This window comes from Lithobates pipiens, unplaced genomic scaffold (genome assembly GCF_037356315.1).
Source record: "Lithobates pipiens isolate NorthernLeopardFrog02 unplaced genomic scaffold, aLitPip1_a1.2 Scaffold_19, whole genome shotgun sequence".
Lineage (NCBI taxonomy): Eukaryota > Metazoa > Chordata > Amphibia > Anura > Ranidae > Lithobates > Lithobates pipiens.
Genome location: NW_027507764.1, coordinates 436,867,516 through 436,887,725, shown reverse-complemented (window position 1 = coordinate 436,887,725; position 20,210 = coordinate 436,867,516). Strand labels below are relative to the sequence as shown.

Here is a 20,210-nt window from a genome sequence, read left to right as displayed (position 1 = left end):
GGGATCCTACCTTGTTCTGAGATATTGAAAAGTTTAACTGTCTGTTAAAATTGGTTTATCAATTTTGAGATACCCTAGAATCCCTTGGATAGCGGATTATGTTAATAAAAGAAGATTGCATTTCCCAAGTAAATTTGAGTATAACTCAAGCAACCTGTAAATCCTACTGTGGTTTCCTTTGTATAAATGCCTTCAATGGACTACTGACCTGAATAGCAAAAGTCTGAATGTGGGTCTTTAGTCTACATTCCTGCTTGCCTCTCTTTATTTTTCACAAATACAATAATGAACTGCCACGCTTCGACTATCACATCCAACAGAACTATCATCTCTCAGAGCCTTATTATCAGAGATAGAGAAACTTGATGGCTTCTGGCCAGGGTCTATGGCTAATCAACATGATTTCTGGAAATATGGCTCACTGGCTTCAGTCTCTGGTCTACAATTGGAGTACTGACTTAAATAGCCAACATTCAAAATAGGGGTTCAGACTGCAGTGCAAAAAGGAGGGGTGTTGATGGAGAATGGGTTCAATACAATTAATCACTTCTGGCTCAGGGCATTAGACAGTGCACTGAATGCACTGCCTATTAGTTAGCTACAAAGTACTGAGAGGAATGGCATTCCTTTTCTGATGCCCCATAGAGAATACTGGGTAGGGCCTGGCCATTGTTCTGTTGACCATCACCTTAAAGTATAACTTTAGGCCTAAAAACAAACGTGAACAGGCAGGAATTTTAATACAGAAGAGATATGCTTTGTCTCTTCTTCATTAAAGTTACCTATCTACCTGCCTGTCCTCCCTTGTACAGTGAGCCACAGATGAACAGCTCGCTGTACAAATTAGGCAATCCCTGCCCAGCCAATGAAAGGGGCCAGCAATCGAGACCATAAAGCAGGTCACCCGAAGAGGTCAGTGGCCGGGCAAAGAGCTCCGGGACACCATATCGCTGGAGCCGAAGTGAGTACAGTTCCACTTTAATTTTGCATATAATCTATTCGATTGTTAACTCTTACAAACAGGGTCCTCCTAAAGCCTGATACACACACGGTTTATTTCTATCAATCCAGCGGGTTGAACGCATTAAAAAAAACAAATTGAAGGCTCAGGTAGAAGCCACTGTACTAACAACCCGATGTTAGTACAGTGATCTCCAATGCTGTTGTATTGTGTTCTGACAGGGGGGTGGCCCCCATGCCATAACACTCCGTTCAGGACTCTCCGCCTATAGGGACTCCTGTCGAAGGCTCGGTCATGAGCCTTCGACAGGAGCAGGCCAAATGGTCTGCTTCTGTTGGATCGGCTGCCATACACATGGCCTGAATATGTCCGCTGGTTTCTATTAAACCAGCTGATGCTGGCTGACATTCAGCCCATGTGTACTAGGCTTAACCCTCTTCTATTGTAACTGTACGGCCTTCTTTTAGATTGTCAAATGCTGTGCAAACTATTAGCACTATATACATCATGTATAATAATAATAATAATAATAACAACTTCACCTAACAACCTCTGTACCCTTGGGCTAAATCTCAGGTTCAGGGGATTAAAAAATTGCCAGATGTGCCTACTTATTTAATACAGAAAAACTGATTGAAAAACAGATTGAAGCAGGCTTGTCAATTATTTTAATAATGGATAATGGATTGGAAAAAAAATAACAGAAAACACAAAATAATATATTTTAGCCAATGTATGACAGCACATCCAACAGAAAAAAAGATTTTACAGAAAACATTTTTTTTTTCATAGGTGTTACTACTTTTTGGTCTTAGCATAAAGAAGCAGATGCTAACAATAGAGAATTAAATAGTGCTGCATATTTTTTGGCTGGACCGAATAGATAATATTTATTTAGGACAGTGCGATTTACACTCTGTTCCCACTGCATCCTTTAACATGAAAGAAATATGTTAGGCTGGAATTGGAAGTGTATTTGTAGCTATGTAATATTCCCTTGAGGGCCTCTGGGTTTATTTGTGTATCAATTCACATTTTAAAGATTTAGCAGTCAAGGAAACGGGATCATTTATGTGCAGGAAGGGACCCTTTGTATGAGCAGTCCCTGTCCACCCTTTTCACAAAGCAGCACAGAACAAGCATGCATGTGTGCGAGTGTTACAGCACAAAATGGATAGCAGATGTTTACCATTTCTATTCTACAGGTCACATTTGTGGCTGCATACGCTATATACAACAAGCACACTCTGCTATTAAAAGAATTACATAAACATGTTTAACTCTGTCTATCAAAGAAAAATCGCTCTACTCGAAACAGACCAATCGCATATGTGGCGAGATACAAAGTAACCAATCAAAGTAAGCTTTGGCTTCTGTCTCTTTGCATAGAAAGATATTTTTCAAAATTTCTTCTGATCTCATTTAATTGGATGCAATAAAAATACTTTCTAGAAGCATGTGTTTCTTGTTCCCTACTTAGAAAATAAAGATGGAAATAGTTCTCTTTTGTTCCAGCAATTGAGCAGATTTCAACAGGGTCAACACCTTGTTTAAACTGTAGATTCCGGCTCTCGCTTGCAAATCATTAACTTGGTCGGCAGCGAGTAGGTAATATCCTGGAACGCTGAGCAGCATGTAGAGGATGGTCTAGTAACTGGATATTTAAAAAGAGAAATATACTACAGAGCCAGGTATAGGGTGTCAATTACCGCTGAGGCCAGGCTATTCTCAAGGTTTCATCAGCTAACCTTAGTTTGTTGTATGAGCCGTTAAAAGAAATGCTCCTTTTGATGTGGCAGGGCCATGGAGACATGAGAGAGAAGGTAAGTAAATGGTGTGATCAGGACCACTGCTGTGAACAAGGCAGCCAACGTGGTCTAATGTATGGTAAAGTGCAGTGCAAAAGAAGTAAAAATGTAACCTTAAAGAAATTAAACCAGAATACTTCAAAGCCAATTCCACAGATATATCAGCTATGGGTGATTGGCGACTGATTAAACCCAAGCTCCAAGTAGCTATAAGAAATATAACATTTTCGTAGCTTTGTATATATTTATTCATCAAATGTATTTTTAACCAGTTTAAAGAAATTACAATATGACTATTTGTTCTGTAACCAGAAATTGATAAATACAACATGGATAGAAAAGAGAAGATGAATGACTGGCAACTGATCAAACCTAAGCTCCAGGTAGCTCTAATGCCGCGTACACACGATTAAATTGGCCGGCGTACTTAGTCCACCGGACCGCATTTCACCGGACAATCCGATCGTGTGTGGGCTTCAGCGGACTTTTTCAGCGTAAAGTCTGGCAGACTTAGAAAGTAGTTTTGCAGCCCAATCTTTCTGCCGGACTTGGGTTTCAGCGGACAATACGTTTGTGAGTATGTTAGTCCGGCGGACTAAGAATGACGCATGCTCAGAAGTACGAAAAGGAAGCTATTGGCTACTGGCTATTGAACTTCCTTTTTCTAGTCCCGTCGTACGTGCTGTACGTCATCGCGCTAGCAATTGCCAGACTTTCTGTGAGTCCGTGTGTGGCCAAGTCCGTTTGGTAGAAAGTCCGCCGGACTATCCGCCGGATTGTTTGCCGGACTAAGTACGCTGGACAATTCGATTGTGTGTACGTGGCATAAGAAATTCAAAATGATCATAGCTCTGAATTAATTCGTACATCCTAAATTTATTTTTAACCAGTTTAAAGAAATAACACATATGACTATATGTTCTGTGACCAGAATTGATAAATACAACATAGAAAGGTAATCCAGTTGTGTAAGTCTGTTCATTGGAGCACTGTAGGAATACCTCTTACATCTCTTGTGTCATGAAGGCCATCTAGAATAGATAGGAGGTTTCCTTCAGTCTTATCACAACCACATTTACCTATACACCCAATAATCACCCCATCAAGTGATATTTTTGATCTTTGCAGGCTGTGATACTGGGCTAATTGCCCATAACACTACCAAGAGGACAACTGAATGGAGATGTTTTTTCCCTGGGAAGGAATAAGTTACAATATGATTGCATACAAAACGTACGGAATATGTGCAGGTAGACCTTACAACACAATCCTTGCATTGATTATTGGATTATTATTAAGGCATTAATCCAGCACAGTCATTAAGACAACTCTTTGGGCGTTCAATCTGTCATCTTACATATGACCGGACTTTCCGGCAGACTAGGTACGATTCTGTCAGACAATCTGATCGTGTGTGGGCTAGTCCGATCCTTTTTCAAAAAAATGTTTTTAATCAGACGGACCTAGAAATAAAACATGTTTCAAATCTATTCTGACGGACTCAATTCCAACAGACAAAAAAAAATAAAAAATAAAAATCGGGAAAACCATTCGTCTGTGTGCTAGTCTGACAGACCAAATACGATGCAAGGGCAGCCATTGGCTACTGGCTATTGAACTTCCTCGTTTAGTCCCGTTTACGTCATCACATTCAAAACAAATGAAATTTCGAACGGACTTAGTCCATTCGTGTGTGGCCAAGTCCGTTCGTTCGGAAAGTCAGTCAGAACTCCACCGAAAGTCCGTCGTGGTGACTGTCGGACCTAGCATGCCAGAAAAGTCCAGTCTTGCGTACGCAGAATAATACAAACCAGACAATATGGCTTTGCAATGACCTGCAAGATGCACTACATGGCACAATTAACATTTTGTATCCGATGGTAAAACAAGTCTTCTGCAGACCAACACAACTTAGATTTTCACACTTCTTCAAAGTATAATATATTTATACAGGAAAATAGAAGAGTTATGGCTTATTCACATGGACGTATCCAAAATACATCCATTTAATACGCAGGATCTTGCTGGTAGAAAGATCAAGCATATCTCCTGTAAGCATTTAAAGCGGTAGTAAACCTGCAAAGCAAAAGGCAAAATGAGCTAGTATGCACCGCATACTAGCTCATTATGAAATACTTACCTTAGAACGAGGCCCCGACATCTGGCACGATCCACGCCGAGGGAGCCGACATGCTCCCTCAGCGTTTCTTCCGGGTATTGCAGCTCCGGCCGGCCGACCACTGCCGGATTTTCAGGCCGAGAATCCCCTTGTGCGCATGCGCCGCTGCAGTCAGCGGTGCATACTGAGGGGAACCTGTACGGTTTAGGAGATATTTTTTTTACCTACAGGTAAGCTTTATTATAGGCTTTCCTGTAGGTAAAAGTTAAAAATTTGAGTATACAACCACTTTAAGGTTTTTGATCGGTAACATGCACCCAGCAATACAGAGACCCCACTGGCTACGGACTTTGCTTCTGTCTGACATGTCTATACCAACAATATATATTCAGTATCACTTGCACCACTGATTACACACCGTCTCTGAATGAGTAGCTTACAGTATGTGCCGATACTGACATGTCAGACAGAAGCAGCGGCAGCGGCCAACAGGGTCCCTGTTGGCTGCCTGCTGGACACATGTAACGTTAGCAGAAACGTTTACATGAGTACAGTGTAAAATACAGCCGGAATTGAGGCCCCAGACACAGTTGCACCTTTTTTTGCTTATGCCGTTATACTCAGCAGAATATTTGCTTTGCTGTACACAGCTGTGTGAAAGGGCCCAGTATACATTATATATATATATATATATATATATATATATATATATATATATATATATATATATATATATATATATATATATATACATACATATACAATATATATATATATATATATATATATATATATATATATATATATATACACACACACACACACACACACACACATCTTTACATGTATATTGCAACTTTGTAAATGAGATGTATAAGTAGCTCAGAGAGCTTGGGGGGGGGACATTGGTCTTCACAGTGAATGGCTGTGCAGGGGGGTGTAGAGCAGTGTCAGGACAAGTCTGATCATTGGAGGAGAGCAGCACAGCTAGATTATAGATTGGAATGGCTGCCACTTTTTTGTACACCTAGAGAACTGACCACACTGTACTCTCCTACCTAGCATAGTCAGTTTATGTTAGCAAAGCAGAGCGACTGGCAGGAACAGGTATTATATACAAAGGATGCAATACAAATAGGAGTAGGATACTTTTTAATACAAGTACATGGTACAGCAGGCACACATCAGGAATATGAAATGTTGGGGTAACATTCTTTAACCTCTTCTGGACCAGCTGCCACAGTTATAGCTGTACATCGGCTCTTTAACCATTTCAGCCCCAGAAGAATTTACCCCCTTCCTGACCAGAGCACTTTATGCGATTCGGCACTGCGTTGCTTTAACTGAAAATTGAGCCCTTTTTTCACCCACAAATAGAGCTTTCTCTTGGTGGTATTTGATCACTCCTGCGGTTTTTATTTTTTGCGCTATAAACAAAAAAATGGCGTCAAAAAACGCATTATTTTTTACTTTTTGCTATAATAAATATCCCTAAAAAATATATTTAAAAAAATGTATTTTCCTCCGTTTAGGCCGATACAGACACATCAGACGATTTTGACACATTTTTGGGACCATTGGCATTAATGCAGCAATCAATGCTAAAAAATTGCATTAAGTACTTTAAAAATGTCACTGGCAGTGAAGGGGTTAATCACTAGGTGGTACTGTAGGGGTTAGGTGTGTCCTAGGGAGTGATTCCAACTGTGGGGGGGGGGGGGGGACTGTGAGTGATACGTCACTGATCACCGCTCCGGATTACAGGGAGTGCTGATCAGTGACACTGTCACTAGGCAGAATGGGGAGATGTTTGTTTACATTAGCATCTCCCTGTTTTTCCTCACTGTGAGGCGATCGCGGGTATGTCCGCGGACATCGAGTCCACAGGACCCGTGATCACAGTCATGGAGCTCCCAGCAGGTGCACGCACCCGCAAGCTGTCTCTTAAAGGGCAACGTACAGGTATGCTAATCTGCCTGTACGTGCCCTTCTGCCGCAGTATATCTGCGTGAGGCGGTCGGGAATCGGTTAAGACGCCTGTGGCAGCAGCGCATTTGTCAGTTAAAGCGATGCAGTGAGTATCGCAAAAATGGCCTGGTCATTGAGCAGCCAATTCTTCTGGGGCTGAAGTGGTTAAATACATTTTAAACACATACAGTATATAGAAATTATTTTACATTCCAAAATACCTGTAATTCTGTCCTGCTTGATGTCCCTGTTCTGTAAGAATGTTTACATGTCCATTGTTTAAAGCAATTGGGTTTACATATTCTTTAAATGTACTGTCCTATCAGATGATGGTATACGGCAGGGATTTAGCGGACTTAGCGGACCTCCAGCTGTTGCAGAACTACAAGTCCCATGAGGCATAGCAAGACTCTGACAGCCACAAGCATGACACCCAGAGGCAGAGGCATGATGGGACTTGTAGTTTTGCAACAGTTGGAGGTCTGCTAATTGCATATCCCTGGTATAAGGGATGAAATTGTTCATACTTTCCTTGTTGGCCTGATACTATGACCTGTTTCTTATATCATTTTAATCCGATTATGCTTTTAAAACACAGCACTTAAGTTGGCCATACATTATACAATTTTCTTATTCAATTTTCTTTAGATTTACCTTCAACTATGTAGTGCAAGGGCCTGCCTGATTGCATAAAAATTTAGAATGTTTAGGTTTGTCCTCATATTACAGTATATAGTTTTGGTAAATCTAAAGAAAAATTGTACAAGAAAATTGTGTAATGTGTGGCCAGCCTTAGGCTGACTTATAAAGAGTTATCAGTTTACTGCCCAAGGCAAACCCGTCATATTTACTCATCTACTGCAGGCTAGGAAATAGGTGCAATGCCCTTATTGCCAATGTAGCACAGACCATTTTCTTTATTCCCTTTCTTTTAATGTATCTCCCATATCATAGGACTAGTACATGTGACTTGTTAAAGAGATGCTTAAACCCAGTGCAGGTTCCTCAGGTAATAAAAGCGTCCCAACCTACACTTACTGCTTATTTACTATAATAAATCAAGCGTGCCTACTATGCTTCAGTGCTTGGCAGAAAAAGAAGAGAACAAGCAAACATCTGCACTCTCTGCCAAGATCTGGAAAAGCAAATATGCACATAAAAATCCTTGGTGTGTCTAGCATCATTTCACTATGATATTTGTATATTAAGCTGTCTAGCCAGCAAGATACATGCCATTCATGCAGACTTTACGGCCGACAAGATGGCCGCAAGATGTACAGAAATAACTTCACCCTCTGCACAGTTTTAAAACTAGCCTTTATACACCATGTTGACCTGCAGAAATTTACTGCATGGGTGAAAATTAGTATTTCAGGAAAATAAAATGTCATAAAGCATTGTTTTTTGTTAGGATTGGCATGAATTCATATAATGGCTGAAACGCATATACCATACAACAAATTCTAGTAATAGGTGGTCACAGAAAAACATTGGGCAGCACAAGTGGTTAGCACTTCTGCCTAGCACTATGGTCATCGATTCGAATCCTAACCATGACACCTGCCTGGAGTTTGCATGTTCTCCCTGTGCCTGCGTGGGTTTCCTCAGGGTACTCCAGTTTCCTCCTACACTCCCAAGACATGCTGGTAGGTTACTTGACTCCTGCCTAAACTGGCCTTAGTATGTGTAGGAATGTGAGTAAAGTAGGGTACACACTATAAGAAAATCAGGCGAACGATCGTGCGATTTTTTATGTTGTTTCACAGCAAATCGGAACCAATGAACGCAAATTCGTATGAAAATACGACAAAAGCTTTTCCTTTGTTGTTTATTGTTTCTGATCATACACAGACTTGTCCAATGGAACTCTCTGCTGCAGAGAGAACTTCATGATTAGAGAAGAGGAAAATCACATGACTTTGATAGGTCATGTGACCACACTTGTTATCTGACAATTCCCATTTGTAAAACACATGGCTGTGCTCTATAAACCTGCAGATTTTTTTTTTTTTTCACCATGTTCTGGCCACAGTAAACATGGCACAGGTACACCACACCAAAATTACATTATGGCTAATGCCCCATACACACGGTCGGAATTTCAGACAGAAGAAGTCCGATGGAAGCTTTTCATCGTATATTCCAATCGTGTGTATGCTCATTTGGCTTTTTACATTGAAAAATCTGACGAACCTAGAAAGAGAACATGTTCTATATTTTTCCGACTGAACCAATTCCTATCGGGAAAACCGCTCGTCTGTATGCTGTTCTGACGTACCAAAAACGACGCATGCTCTGAAGCAAGTACGAGACGGAGGCTATTGGCTACTGGCTATTGAACTTCCTTTTTCTAGTCAAATGTGTTGTACACCACCGCGTTCTTGACGGTCGGAATTTGGTGTGTCTGTAAAGATCTAATTTAAATGAAACAATTACGCGCTAAAACGCATTTCTTGCTGATCACCATCAGTCCAGGTTTTAGGTTAGGAATATATGGATGAATTTCAGTTGGTTGCTTTTATAAACAAGCCTATATGCATCTAAAAAGGTAGGACTATAGCCGTACCGTACAAAATGCACTGGGATTTATTACGTTTTGCTTTTTCAGAGCAATCTTAGCAACAGTTTTATTACTCCTCACGGCACAACCACTGCAGAGATAAAAGGCTTCCCAAAGGTAATAAATGTGCCACTAAGGCCATCCATTAGGACAAGATAATCACCAATCTGCGCAGTATATAACATAAACTGTTACTCCTTGTTTACATGGGTGGCTGAGGGGCAGTAAAAACAGGTGGTTTAGCTGCAGTTTTATGCCACTATCCTTCCTAAATGTCGAGCACGTTAACATTGCCAGTGAAAAGTGCAAGTAACTGTGCCACAACCCCTTTGTAACAGCATTTAATGCAGCATGCACTATGGTGCTGCAGACTTTAAATGGTTAACCTAGGTGGTGAGGAGGCAAGATATCACCTCTAAGCTAGATGTCTAATGCTTCTGGAAAGCGACTGAGAACTGAGTGATCAAACACAGCTGATTATTCAAATGTTGGTCTTTAAGGCTGCAGAGAGGTGGTGAATGTCAGTCATTGGCTCTCTGCTCTGCCCCTCCAGCGCTCACTGGAGCGCTGGGCTGTGGAGGGGGCGGGAGTGGCTGGCTTAGTCGTCCAGCGACTTGCTGAGAGGCTGAGCCAGCTGCAGGTCTGGGCATCTGGGTGGGTCCTGACCATATGGTTGGGAGCTTTTTGGAGCCTGAACCAGGGCCTTGTGATGTCATGCTTTCGCTACTTCACTACGATTTCAAAGCCACACATCAGTGTGAATTTGCAGTGCACTGCCAAATTTATCGCGGCTTGCAACTTCATACAACAGGAGTCTATGCAAGTGAACAGGGGCTAAGTCTTGCATCGTTGAACAGGCATCTGTCCTGTATTCCTTACTCTAATTTCACTGAACACTATGAGCTTCTCACTGTGTGCATTCGAACTTGCAGAAAGTCCGATAGAGGCTACCTCATTTTATGGCTGGAGGACATCCATCATCTAGCCTTTTCCTCCTCCAATCCTCATCGTTGGCCCAGGCCATTACATTTATCAGATTTCAGTTCCTTCAGTTCCTATATACAGCACCCTGTCAGCAACTCGCACCAACCTTGAATTGTCAGAATTGCAGACAGAAGCACAAGAGACCAAGTGACATCACTAGCTCCATAAACTCCATAAAAGCGGCGGCGACGGCGACAGAAGACCGGGCCACCGCCTGTAAAAGAGCTATAAGAAGGCGCGGTGGCCCGGCAGAAGAAGCGAAGAGGGGGACAAGACCCCCGAAGTCGGAAGAAGAGGGCGGCGGCGAGGAAGAAAGCCAGGCTCCTCCGCTAGTAAAAGAGCTAGAAGAAGATAGCGGAGGAGTCCGGCGAGAAGACCCCCGAAGACGGAAGACCCCCGGAGCTGTGCAATAAACTATTTTATCTTGTGTGTTGTGTTTTTTTTGTACTTTATTTTACAGGTGAATGGGTAGGGGTACATTGTACCCCATACTCATTCACATAGGGTGGGGGGCTGGTATCCGGGGGCCCCCTTATTAAAGGGGGCTCCCGGATTCCGATAAGCCCCCCCGCCCGCAGACCCCGACAACCAACGGCCAGGGTTGTCAGGAAGAGGCCCTTGGCAAGTTTTATTTTTGTATATAGAGCAAAAAATAATTTAAACTTTCCTAGTTTTTTTTTTAGATAGCCACAGCTTGCATAATCTTTTAAATGATCTAACCTCATGCCATAACACACGTCCAAGGCCTGCCATGATGGAAAACCAGTATCACATGGGTAAACTATGCATTCTCACACTTAGGCCTCATGTACACTGCTGCTAAACAGAGGTTTAGGAGCAGTTGGGCATTTATTTCAACCGCTCCTGAACTCTGTTATCTTATCAGTACATGTACACAGGGTCGTTTACAATAGTTTCTAGACAGTTGAGTTTAGAGGCTTTTTTGGAACGCAAAAAAATGGGCTCAGAAGCGGAGTTTAGCTTCAGGTTCATGCACAGATCAGATGTTTACTGAAAGTCGCTACAGAAGTTGCAAAAGTACTGCAGAAACTACTTTTGAAAAATCGGTGCATTGCATCTATTGGGATGCTCCTATTGCCAGCAATAGGCTCAGATTTGACCTGTCAAATCGCATGTCAAATCACGCCAACGTGAACGGGGGTTCAAACTGGAGAGTGCTCACACCCTTGCGATTGGATTCTGCAAATCATGATCGGTTTTGTAAACCGATTACGGGGTGTCGTTGACTTAACACACACTCCACAATCGGTTTGGGTTGCGATTTAGAGTAGGTGCCAAATCTGCAGCAAATTCACCATGTTCTAGTGTGAACCCAGGCTTAATGGTCAGCAGTCTTCAGTAATGATTGTTGGACAACTGGACAGAATTCGAACGTAGAACTATGCATTTAGTGAACTTTCACTCTAAGGCCATCATTATTTCAGGGTCAAACTTGTACTTGTTTGTATTTTTATATTTAAGACCAGGAGATACAAGAACAAAGTGCTTGTATGCCCAAGGCTTACATCTGTATAAGTAATGGATAAATGGAGCTAGAGTATCTCACAAAAGTGAGTACACCCCTCACATTTTTGTAAATATTTTATTATATCTTTTCATGTGACAACACTGAAGAAATTACACTTTGCTACAATGTAAAGTAGTGAATATACAGCTTGTATAACAGTGTAAATTTGCTGTCCCCTCAAAATAACTCAACACACAGCCATTAAGGTCTAAACCGCTGGCAACAAAAGTGTGAAAATTTGGTCCAATTAGCCATTTTCCTTCCCCAGTGTCATGTGACTCGTCGGTGTTACAAGGTCTCAGGTGTGAATGGGGAGCAGGTGCGTTAAAATCGGTGTTATCGCTCTCACTCTCTCATACTGGTCATGGCAAAGAACTCTCTGAGGATCTGAAAAAAAAAAGAATTGTTGCTCTACATAAAGATGGCCTAGGCTATAAGAAGATTGCCAGGACCCTGGAACTAAGCTGTGCACAGTGGCCAAGACCATACAGCGGTTTAACGGGACAGGTTCCACTCAGAACAAGCCTCGCTATGGTTGATCAAAGAAGTTGAGTGCACTTGCTCAGCGAGGCAGAATTCCAACATGAGAACGACCCCAACACACACCTCCGAGATGACTACTGCCTTGCTAAAGAAGCTGATGGTAAAGGTGATGGACTGGCCAAGCATCTCTCCAGACTTAAACCCTATTGAGCATCTGTGGGGCATCCTCAAAACAGAAAGTGGAGGAGCGCAAGGTCTCTAACATCCACCAACTCCGTGAAGTCGTCATGGAGGTGTGGAAAAGGACTCCAGTGGAAATCTGTGAAGCTCTGGTGAACTCCATGCCCAAGAGGGTTAAGGCAACGCTGGAAAATAAAGTTGGCCACACAAAATATTGACACTTTGGGCCCAATTTGGACATTTTCACTTAGGGATGTACTCACTTTTGTTGCCAATGGTTTAGACATTAATATGGCTGTGTGTTGGGTTATTTTTAGGGGACATCAAATGTACCGTACACTGTTATACAAGCTGTACAATCAATTTTACATTAGCGCTGTGTAAATTGCTGGCGCTATATAAATCCTGAATAATAATAATAATAATAAAAACATTGTAGCAAAGTGTCATTTCTTCAGTGTTGTCCCATGAAAAGATATAATAAAATATTTACAAAAATGTGAGGGGGGGTACTGTATACAATTAAGGTACATGCGTTATATGGTTGTTTAATGTTTATAGGGTGAACTTCCACTTTAAGCATTCTAATGGTTTATCCTTGCAGACAATAAAAAACAATAGCCATTGGTCAACTACAGGTATGAGTAATCATAACTAATCATCAAGTGTTTAAAAGCAGTTATAAAGGAAAACTACAAATAAGGAAAAACATTACTTTATATTTAACAGCCAAGATCTCCAACAATAGTTTCATTATCTTCAATTTTTGAATTGAGTGTTGATTGTGTGTTAATATGCAAATTACTTATCTCCTATATCCAAAAATCACGATAATTTGTATTCTATGACAATCCTACTTTATCATTAACGGAAGACACTTGCTTGCCCCCACCGACAGATATAACATGCTGAAGTGCACTGGTAATAAATGTGTAAGAGGAATGTAAATAAAGCATTTTTCTCCAGAGAAAGGTAAGTACCTTGGGGTTTTATTATGTAGTCAGTTTAGCAGAGTTCTATAAATAACCAGTAATCCTGCTGTAAAGAAACCATTTCTGGTAACTCTGTTCCTGAAGTGGAATGATTTATTACAAACTCCTATGTGCTTCAATAAATCAACTCCCCCCCCCCCCCCCAATGTAAACAGTTTTAAAACGTAGAACAAATCCAAATATATACACACGTGCAATACCAGCTTTAAAATGCTATTGGCAAATCTTTGGGCACCCATAGCACATACAGGCTGTAGGTGGCTGAGATACCTTGACTAGTAACTGACCTAGTTATCACACACTGACACCAAAACAGATTTTAGAGCAACGTATTAATATGCTATAGGTATTGTGGAACTGCCTTTTAAATGATCCACTTTAATATGATGTTTTCCATGAAGTTCAAATTACAGTTGAGCAGATATAAAAGATAGAAAGGAAACTGAAAGTGGAAGTTGTCTATAGCAACCAATCAGACTCTAGCTTTCATTTTGTAACCTGCACTTAGAAAAGGATACTCAACACTGGCAGGTTGTGATTGGCGACACTCCTCCCTCTCCATCCTTTGTACCCAAAGGCCCACCATAGAGTACCCAAAGGCCCACCCCAAAGTACCCAAAGGCCCACTACAACTGGTTTCCTATTTTTTTAAGCTAAAACGCAGATGCAGAAAAAAGAAAATCTGCAGACATTGGAAGAAGATGTGAAAAAGATATTAACCGCCACTTATGCATCTGTCATGTTAGAATGCCCAGCCCATGTTTTTGTAGTAAGCACTGCATACAAATTATTCCAATTATAGTGGCGGTATTAAGTTGTGCATACACTATTCAATGATAGATGATGTAAATCAGCTAATTGCTACTGTACATCCATGCCATCAGAGACGGTAATGCAAATTTAATGAAAACATACCCTGCAGCAGGCTAAAGGAAGCTTGCCTTCTATAACCCCTTAGAGATTCCACACCACATTAGCGAGCTCACCTTGCTGTGACAACCTCACCACCAGCCAAACAATATGTAGTAAAACAAGACGGCCGTGAGGGCCATCTCCCCTCTCAGAGCCACTAATGCAATTCATTTTCCGTGAATAGGAATTCAAAAAGCCAGCAAAATTAAATAAATAAAAAAGAACGCGCAATCATGTGCAGCATTTCTACATAGGCGATGATGGAGAGGTAGCGGCATAGACAGAACTGGATCTGAAAATGTACCAGTGCCCTGGAATAACCAAAGCTGTCTTGCAATCATCATTACTATGATAAATTGAAAGGTCCACCGTAAGAAGGGGTTAAGTAAAGCCATGACCCTGTGACCTCTACAATCAGTGCCCCCACCAATGAAGAAGCTCTAGACCTTTACAAAGCCCTATCAATCTGCTGCTTTACCATTGCAGGCTACAGCTTAGCTCAGAAAAGATTCTCGTGTTTTTCTCTGAGCATCTGATGAGGAACAAGCTGTCTCTGGTTTCTGACCGCTTTAATTTCCTTCCGTTCTTCAAACGACTATATCAAGCAAAAAAAAAAAAATGGCTCCACACTGCCAGTAAGCATAAGACTCATCAAATGCCATCAAATAAAATAAAAATCCAAAACCCAGCAGGATTATTTAATGTCAACAGTAATAATCACACAAAGCTGAGATTATCAGTGGAAATAAATCCAAGGTTTATTTGTATAAACCGGTCTGTCCATATACATACGACGACCCATTTAAGAGCAGGCGTGTTGGTGGATCTGTGATTCAAGGCATCGCGCTGACCTCAAAAATGGCTTCTCTGCAATGTTATATAATTGTCGGTGCACATGAATGTAGTAAGGTGCAAATTACAGCTGCCTACTTCTAGAGGCTGCTGGGCTCTACGCTAACACCTTTCTTGTTACCGTAAGCAGGCAGCGCTTGCTTTCCAATTACATAACATTCCAGTAACATGAAGGTACCCACATCTAGCACACGCCTGATGAGGAGATTTAAACCCTGCTCTGCTGAGGAAGCTACACGCTGCATGGCGTGGAAATGGTAAATCTCTGGCTGCTGCAAGGACACACGCCACACATCACATACAACGGAAAGCTGATGTAAAAAAAAAAAAAAGCATGTTTTAAAGGTGTAAAAAAAAAAAAAATTGTGGAGAAAACATGGCCAGCAATAACAATCCCCCTTGGCCTTGCGTACACCATCCCCCCCATCATTACCTGTAGGAACGTTCCCCGCGTACAGTGTGCTTCCTAAACGGAATGATGCTCCCGTTGTCATGAATGATGTCGTTGTTGTTTTCTCCATTTGGGGACAGCGTTTGGGTCGGACCCGGCATTGATGCTGTCCCAGTAAAGAGAGAAGAAGGATGCAATAAATCAAGAGGAGAAAAATGAAGTGGTAATGGATCTTCTAGGTTATTTTCAGCCTTTGGTGTTAGCCAGTGAGATCCAGGCAGGCACAAACTCTGCTGCTGCTGCTATGCCACGGATCGCTCTTCCTCCCTCTCTCTCTCTGTCTACAGCTTGACGTCAAAACAGCCTGAAGCAGCATCCTGGTCACATGACTGGGTCCCTCGCCATGGCAACCAGCTAACTCATCAGATCCCTTCAATTCGCATACGCAGAAGACGCGCTTGCAGTGTTATTATACCAATAGATCCAAAAACAATAATAACACAGACACACTAGCAAAAGGCAGAGGGGAATACTGGAGGAAAATGCTACATCTGGCATGCAAAAAGCACCCAGCTACTGATAACTCAGCCTCCCCCCTTCTTTCCTCCCATCTTTTTACACACCCCTCCAACTCTTCCTCCTCCTCCCTCTCTGCTGCACCACTGAAAAAAAAAAAAAAAAGGCAGCTCAGCCGAGCCTACTGAACAGCTTTTCCTCTGTCCATTTCCTTTCAGCTCTTTGATATGCAGCTGTGCACACAAAGATCTATTCAGTACCAAGCAATGCTTGAGCAATGTGCAGCAGGGCTGGGACTGGTTTACATGCAGCGAATAAGTGCGAAAAATCTGAGCAGAACAGCACCCTACAAATGGATGGATTCTCAATTCTATTACACAGTCACCAATCAGCAAAGCATCCAAAGCAACACAGCTCCCTGCAAAGGAAGAACACATTCACAACAAATTGTAACAAAAACAGAAAAAAGATATAATATGCCTACATCACATTTATCATTGATTTCATTTATCATTGATACAAAGGCTAACATTATGCACGCTGTATCTTCACGGTATAGATTTCCTAATTAACATACAATCAGCCCTTAGAGAACTGACATCTTAAATATTTAACATGTCAGATACACTAGGAATTCAAAAAGGAAGCTGTAAGTGTTGAAAGTAATTATAAATAAAATATTGCGTTGACCCAAAAAGCACTGTAATAAAGAACTTTCATTAGGGCCCTGTGGATTTAATTTGCAGAGAGCTGCGCAAACTGTCGGTGCTATAATAATCCTGTATAATATTATATTAATCATTTGTACCAAACAGGCAAGAACAGTCATTGAAACAAAAGTTTTGAATACCAAAATAAAAGCAATGATTGGCTAATCTGCAAACTAGTGTGTAGCTTTGCCGTCATCCCGTCACGAGGCCCCGTTCACATATCGCGATTTGGAATCACGGGGAACACAACATGCGTTTGGGTGCCATTATTCCATAATGGAACCCCAAATGCAATGCTTTTCTGTCGTGATTGGTGCACAACAGGAACGTGCGGAAATCAAGGCAAACCGCACCTTTCAAAATCATGTGAAGCTCGTCACCCAAAAAGGAGAAGAACCTTTTTTTGGGGTGACAAAGGCATGTAGGGCAACCTATTCAAGTGAATGGGCTGAGCCTATGCGACATGCACAATGGCATTCAAATCGCTCCAAAAAAATTGAGTAGCGGGAATGTTCTTCTTCTGGGTGTCCAGATCAATGCCTGCATAATCTGGACAGTTTTCATGTGTTGGTCAACTTTAACAATGCACTTAATTCGCTACCGTCACCAATTAGTGGGTTCGGGATTTGCAATGCTCTGCACCTTGAGCCCAACCTTTTTCAAGCCAATTAGAGCCTTAATCATGTGGCTTGGAAAAAAAACCTCATATTAACATACGCGTCGGGCGCCCTGCACATGGGTGGCGCCCCTAATGGACTGGCCATTCCTGATAAGACCTCTTTCACATGGAGCAGACTGCCAAGCAGATCCGCCTGCTCAGCGGGGGTTGTCTGCTGTTCCCCGCTGAGCAGGCAGATGATAGGTCCGTGTCTGCTCCGCTGATGCAAAGCGGACACGGAAATAGCCCACTGTTCTCTATGGGGTGGTCGGATGGAAACGCACCATCTGTCCAGTTCCAGCAGATACCATCCAATCCGATCTGCTAGATGGGTGGGGAATGGGATCCCATCCCTTTGTTTTTAGTGGACTGGATCGGATGCAGGCGGGTGTAAACGGACACATGTCCATTTACATCAAGCAACATCAAATTCCTGAAGAGCTCAGAACAGGCAGTCAAATGATGATGTATTAAAAATAATAAAGCAGACCCCCAGTGCAGCTGCCAATCACTGGACAAATGAGAAGCAAAACATAAAAACAAAAATAAGCAGCGCTCTATGGGTGAAAGTCAGGTGTATAGGACAAAGTATGTATACTTAATGGCACTTACACCTAGGATTGGATATACCGCTAAAATGTTTTTATTGTACTTCAGTGACTTCAGCGACTTCCAAGCAATATACAGTATGTCACAAAAATGAGTACAATCCTCAAATTTTTTGTAAATATTTTATTATATATTTTCATGTGACAACACTGAAGAAATGATACTTTGCTACAATGTAAAGTAGTGAGTGTACAGCTTGTATAACAGTGTAAATTTGCTGTCTCCTCAAAATAACTCAACACACAGCCATTAACCACTTGGCGTCCGCACTATAGCCGAATGATGGCTACAGCGCGGACTTGAATTTCCGGGAGGCCGCCACATGACGAAACTGGGGTGATCACAGATCTGAGTAAGGGGTTGGTCCCGGCCCCTTACCACGTGAACAGCTGTCAGCCAATGACAGCTGATCACGTGTGTAAACAAAAGCTCAGCAATTGTTTTCTTTTTCTCCTCGCGCTGACAGCCGGTCACCGGCTTATGTGCAAGGTACATCGGTCCCGAAGAGGAAGGAGGCACATCTGCCTCATCTGTGCCAATCAGTACCCCCTGCCAGTGCCCAGAGTGCCACCTATCAATACCCACGAGTGCCACCTATCAATGCCCACAAGTGCCACTTATCAGTGCCTCATCAGTGCCACCTAGAAGTGCTGCCTATCGGTGTAACTTACCAGTGCCGATCAGTGCCCATTATTGCCACACATCAGTGCCCATCACTGCCAGCTATCAGTGCCACTTCTCAGTGCCCACCAGTGCCACCTATCAATGCCCTTCTGTGCCACCCATCAGTGCCACCTCAGTGCCGCCTTATCAGTGCCCATTAGTCAATGAAGGAGAAAAATTACCTGTTTGCAAAATTTTATAAAATAAAAAAAATAAAAATTTTTTTTTAATTCAGGCTTTTTAATTTTGTTTTCCAAAAAATAAAAACCGCAGAGGTGATCAATTACCACCAAAAGAAAGCTCTATATGTAGGGAAAAAAATATAAACATTCAATTTGGGTACAGTGTTGTATGACCGCGCAATTGTCATTCAAAGTGTGACAGTGCTGAAAGCTGAAAATTGGTCTGGACAGGAGGGGGGTTTAAGTGCCCAGTAAGCATGTGGTTAATGTCTAAACTGCTGGCAACAAAAATTAGTACATCCCTAAGTGAAAATGTCCAAAATGTCCAAATTGGGCCCAAAGTGTCAATATTTTGTGTGGCTACCATTTATTTCCAGCACTGCCTTGACCCTCTTGGGCATGGAGTTGACCAGAGCTTCACAGCTTGCCACTGGAGTCCTCTTCCACTCCTCCATGACGACATCACGGAGCTGGTGGATGTTAGAGACCTTGCGCTCCTCCACCTTCCGTTTGAGGATGCCCCACAGATGCTCAATAGAGTTTAGGTCTGGAGACCTGCTTGGCCATCACCTTTACCCTCAGCTTCTTTAGCAAGTGGTCTTGAAGGTGTGTTTGGGGTCGTTCTCATGTTGGAATACTGCCCTGTGACTCAGTTTCCAAAGGGAGGGGATCATGCTCTGCTTCAGTATGTCACAGTACATGTTGGCATTCATGGTTCCCTCAATGAACTGTAGCTCCCCAGTGTCGGCAGCACTCATGCAGCCCCAGACCATGATACCCCCACCACTGTGCTTGACTGTAGGCAAGACACACTTGTCTTTGTACTCCTCACCTGGTTGCTGCCACACATGCTTTAAACCATCTGAACCAAATAAGTTTATCTTGGTCTCTTCAGACCACAGGACATGGTTCCAGTAATCCATGTGCTTAGTCTGCTTTTCTTCGGGAAAAAAGGTTTGCGGGCTTTTTTATGCATCATCTTTAGAAGGGGCTTCCTTCTGGGACGACAGCCATGCAGACCAATTTCATGCAGTGTGCAGCATATGGTCTGAGCACTGAAAGGCTGACCCCACCCCTTCAACCTCTGCAGCAATGCTGGTAGTATCCAAACACAACCTCTGGATATGATGTTGA

The 20,210-nt window shown here is 42.2% G+C and overlaps 1 protein-coding gene across 3 annotated transcripts in view; it reads right to left on the bottom strand.

Moving 5' to 3' along the window:
• Positions 1–20,210, bottom strand: part of MAPRE2 (microtubule associated protein RP/EB family member 2) — a 261,893-nt gene that overhangs the window by 142,494 nt on the left and 99,189 nt on the right. The window contains exon 1 of one of the 3 annotated variants that reach the window (XM_077492652.1): positions 15,781–16,273. The exons of the other annotated variants lie outside the window; for them this stretch is intronic. Coding sequence (XP_077348778.1) covers positions 15,781–15,899 — 119 coding nt within the window. The 5' untranslated portion in view covers positions 15,900–16,273. Of the gene's footprint in view, positions 1–15,780; positions 16,274–20,210 lie in introns of those variants that run through there. 3 annotated transcript variants of the gene reach the window in all.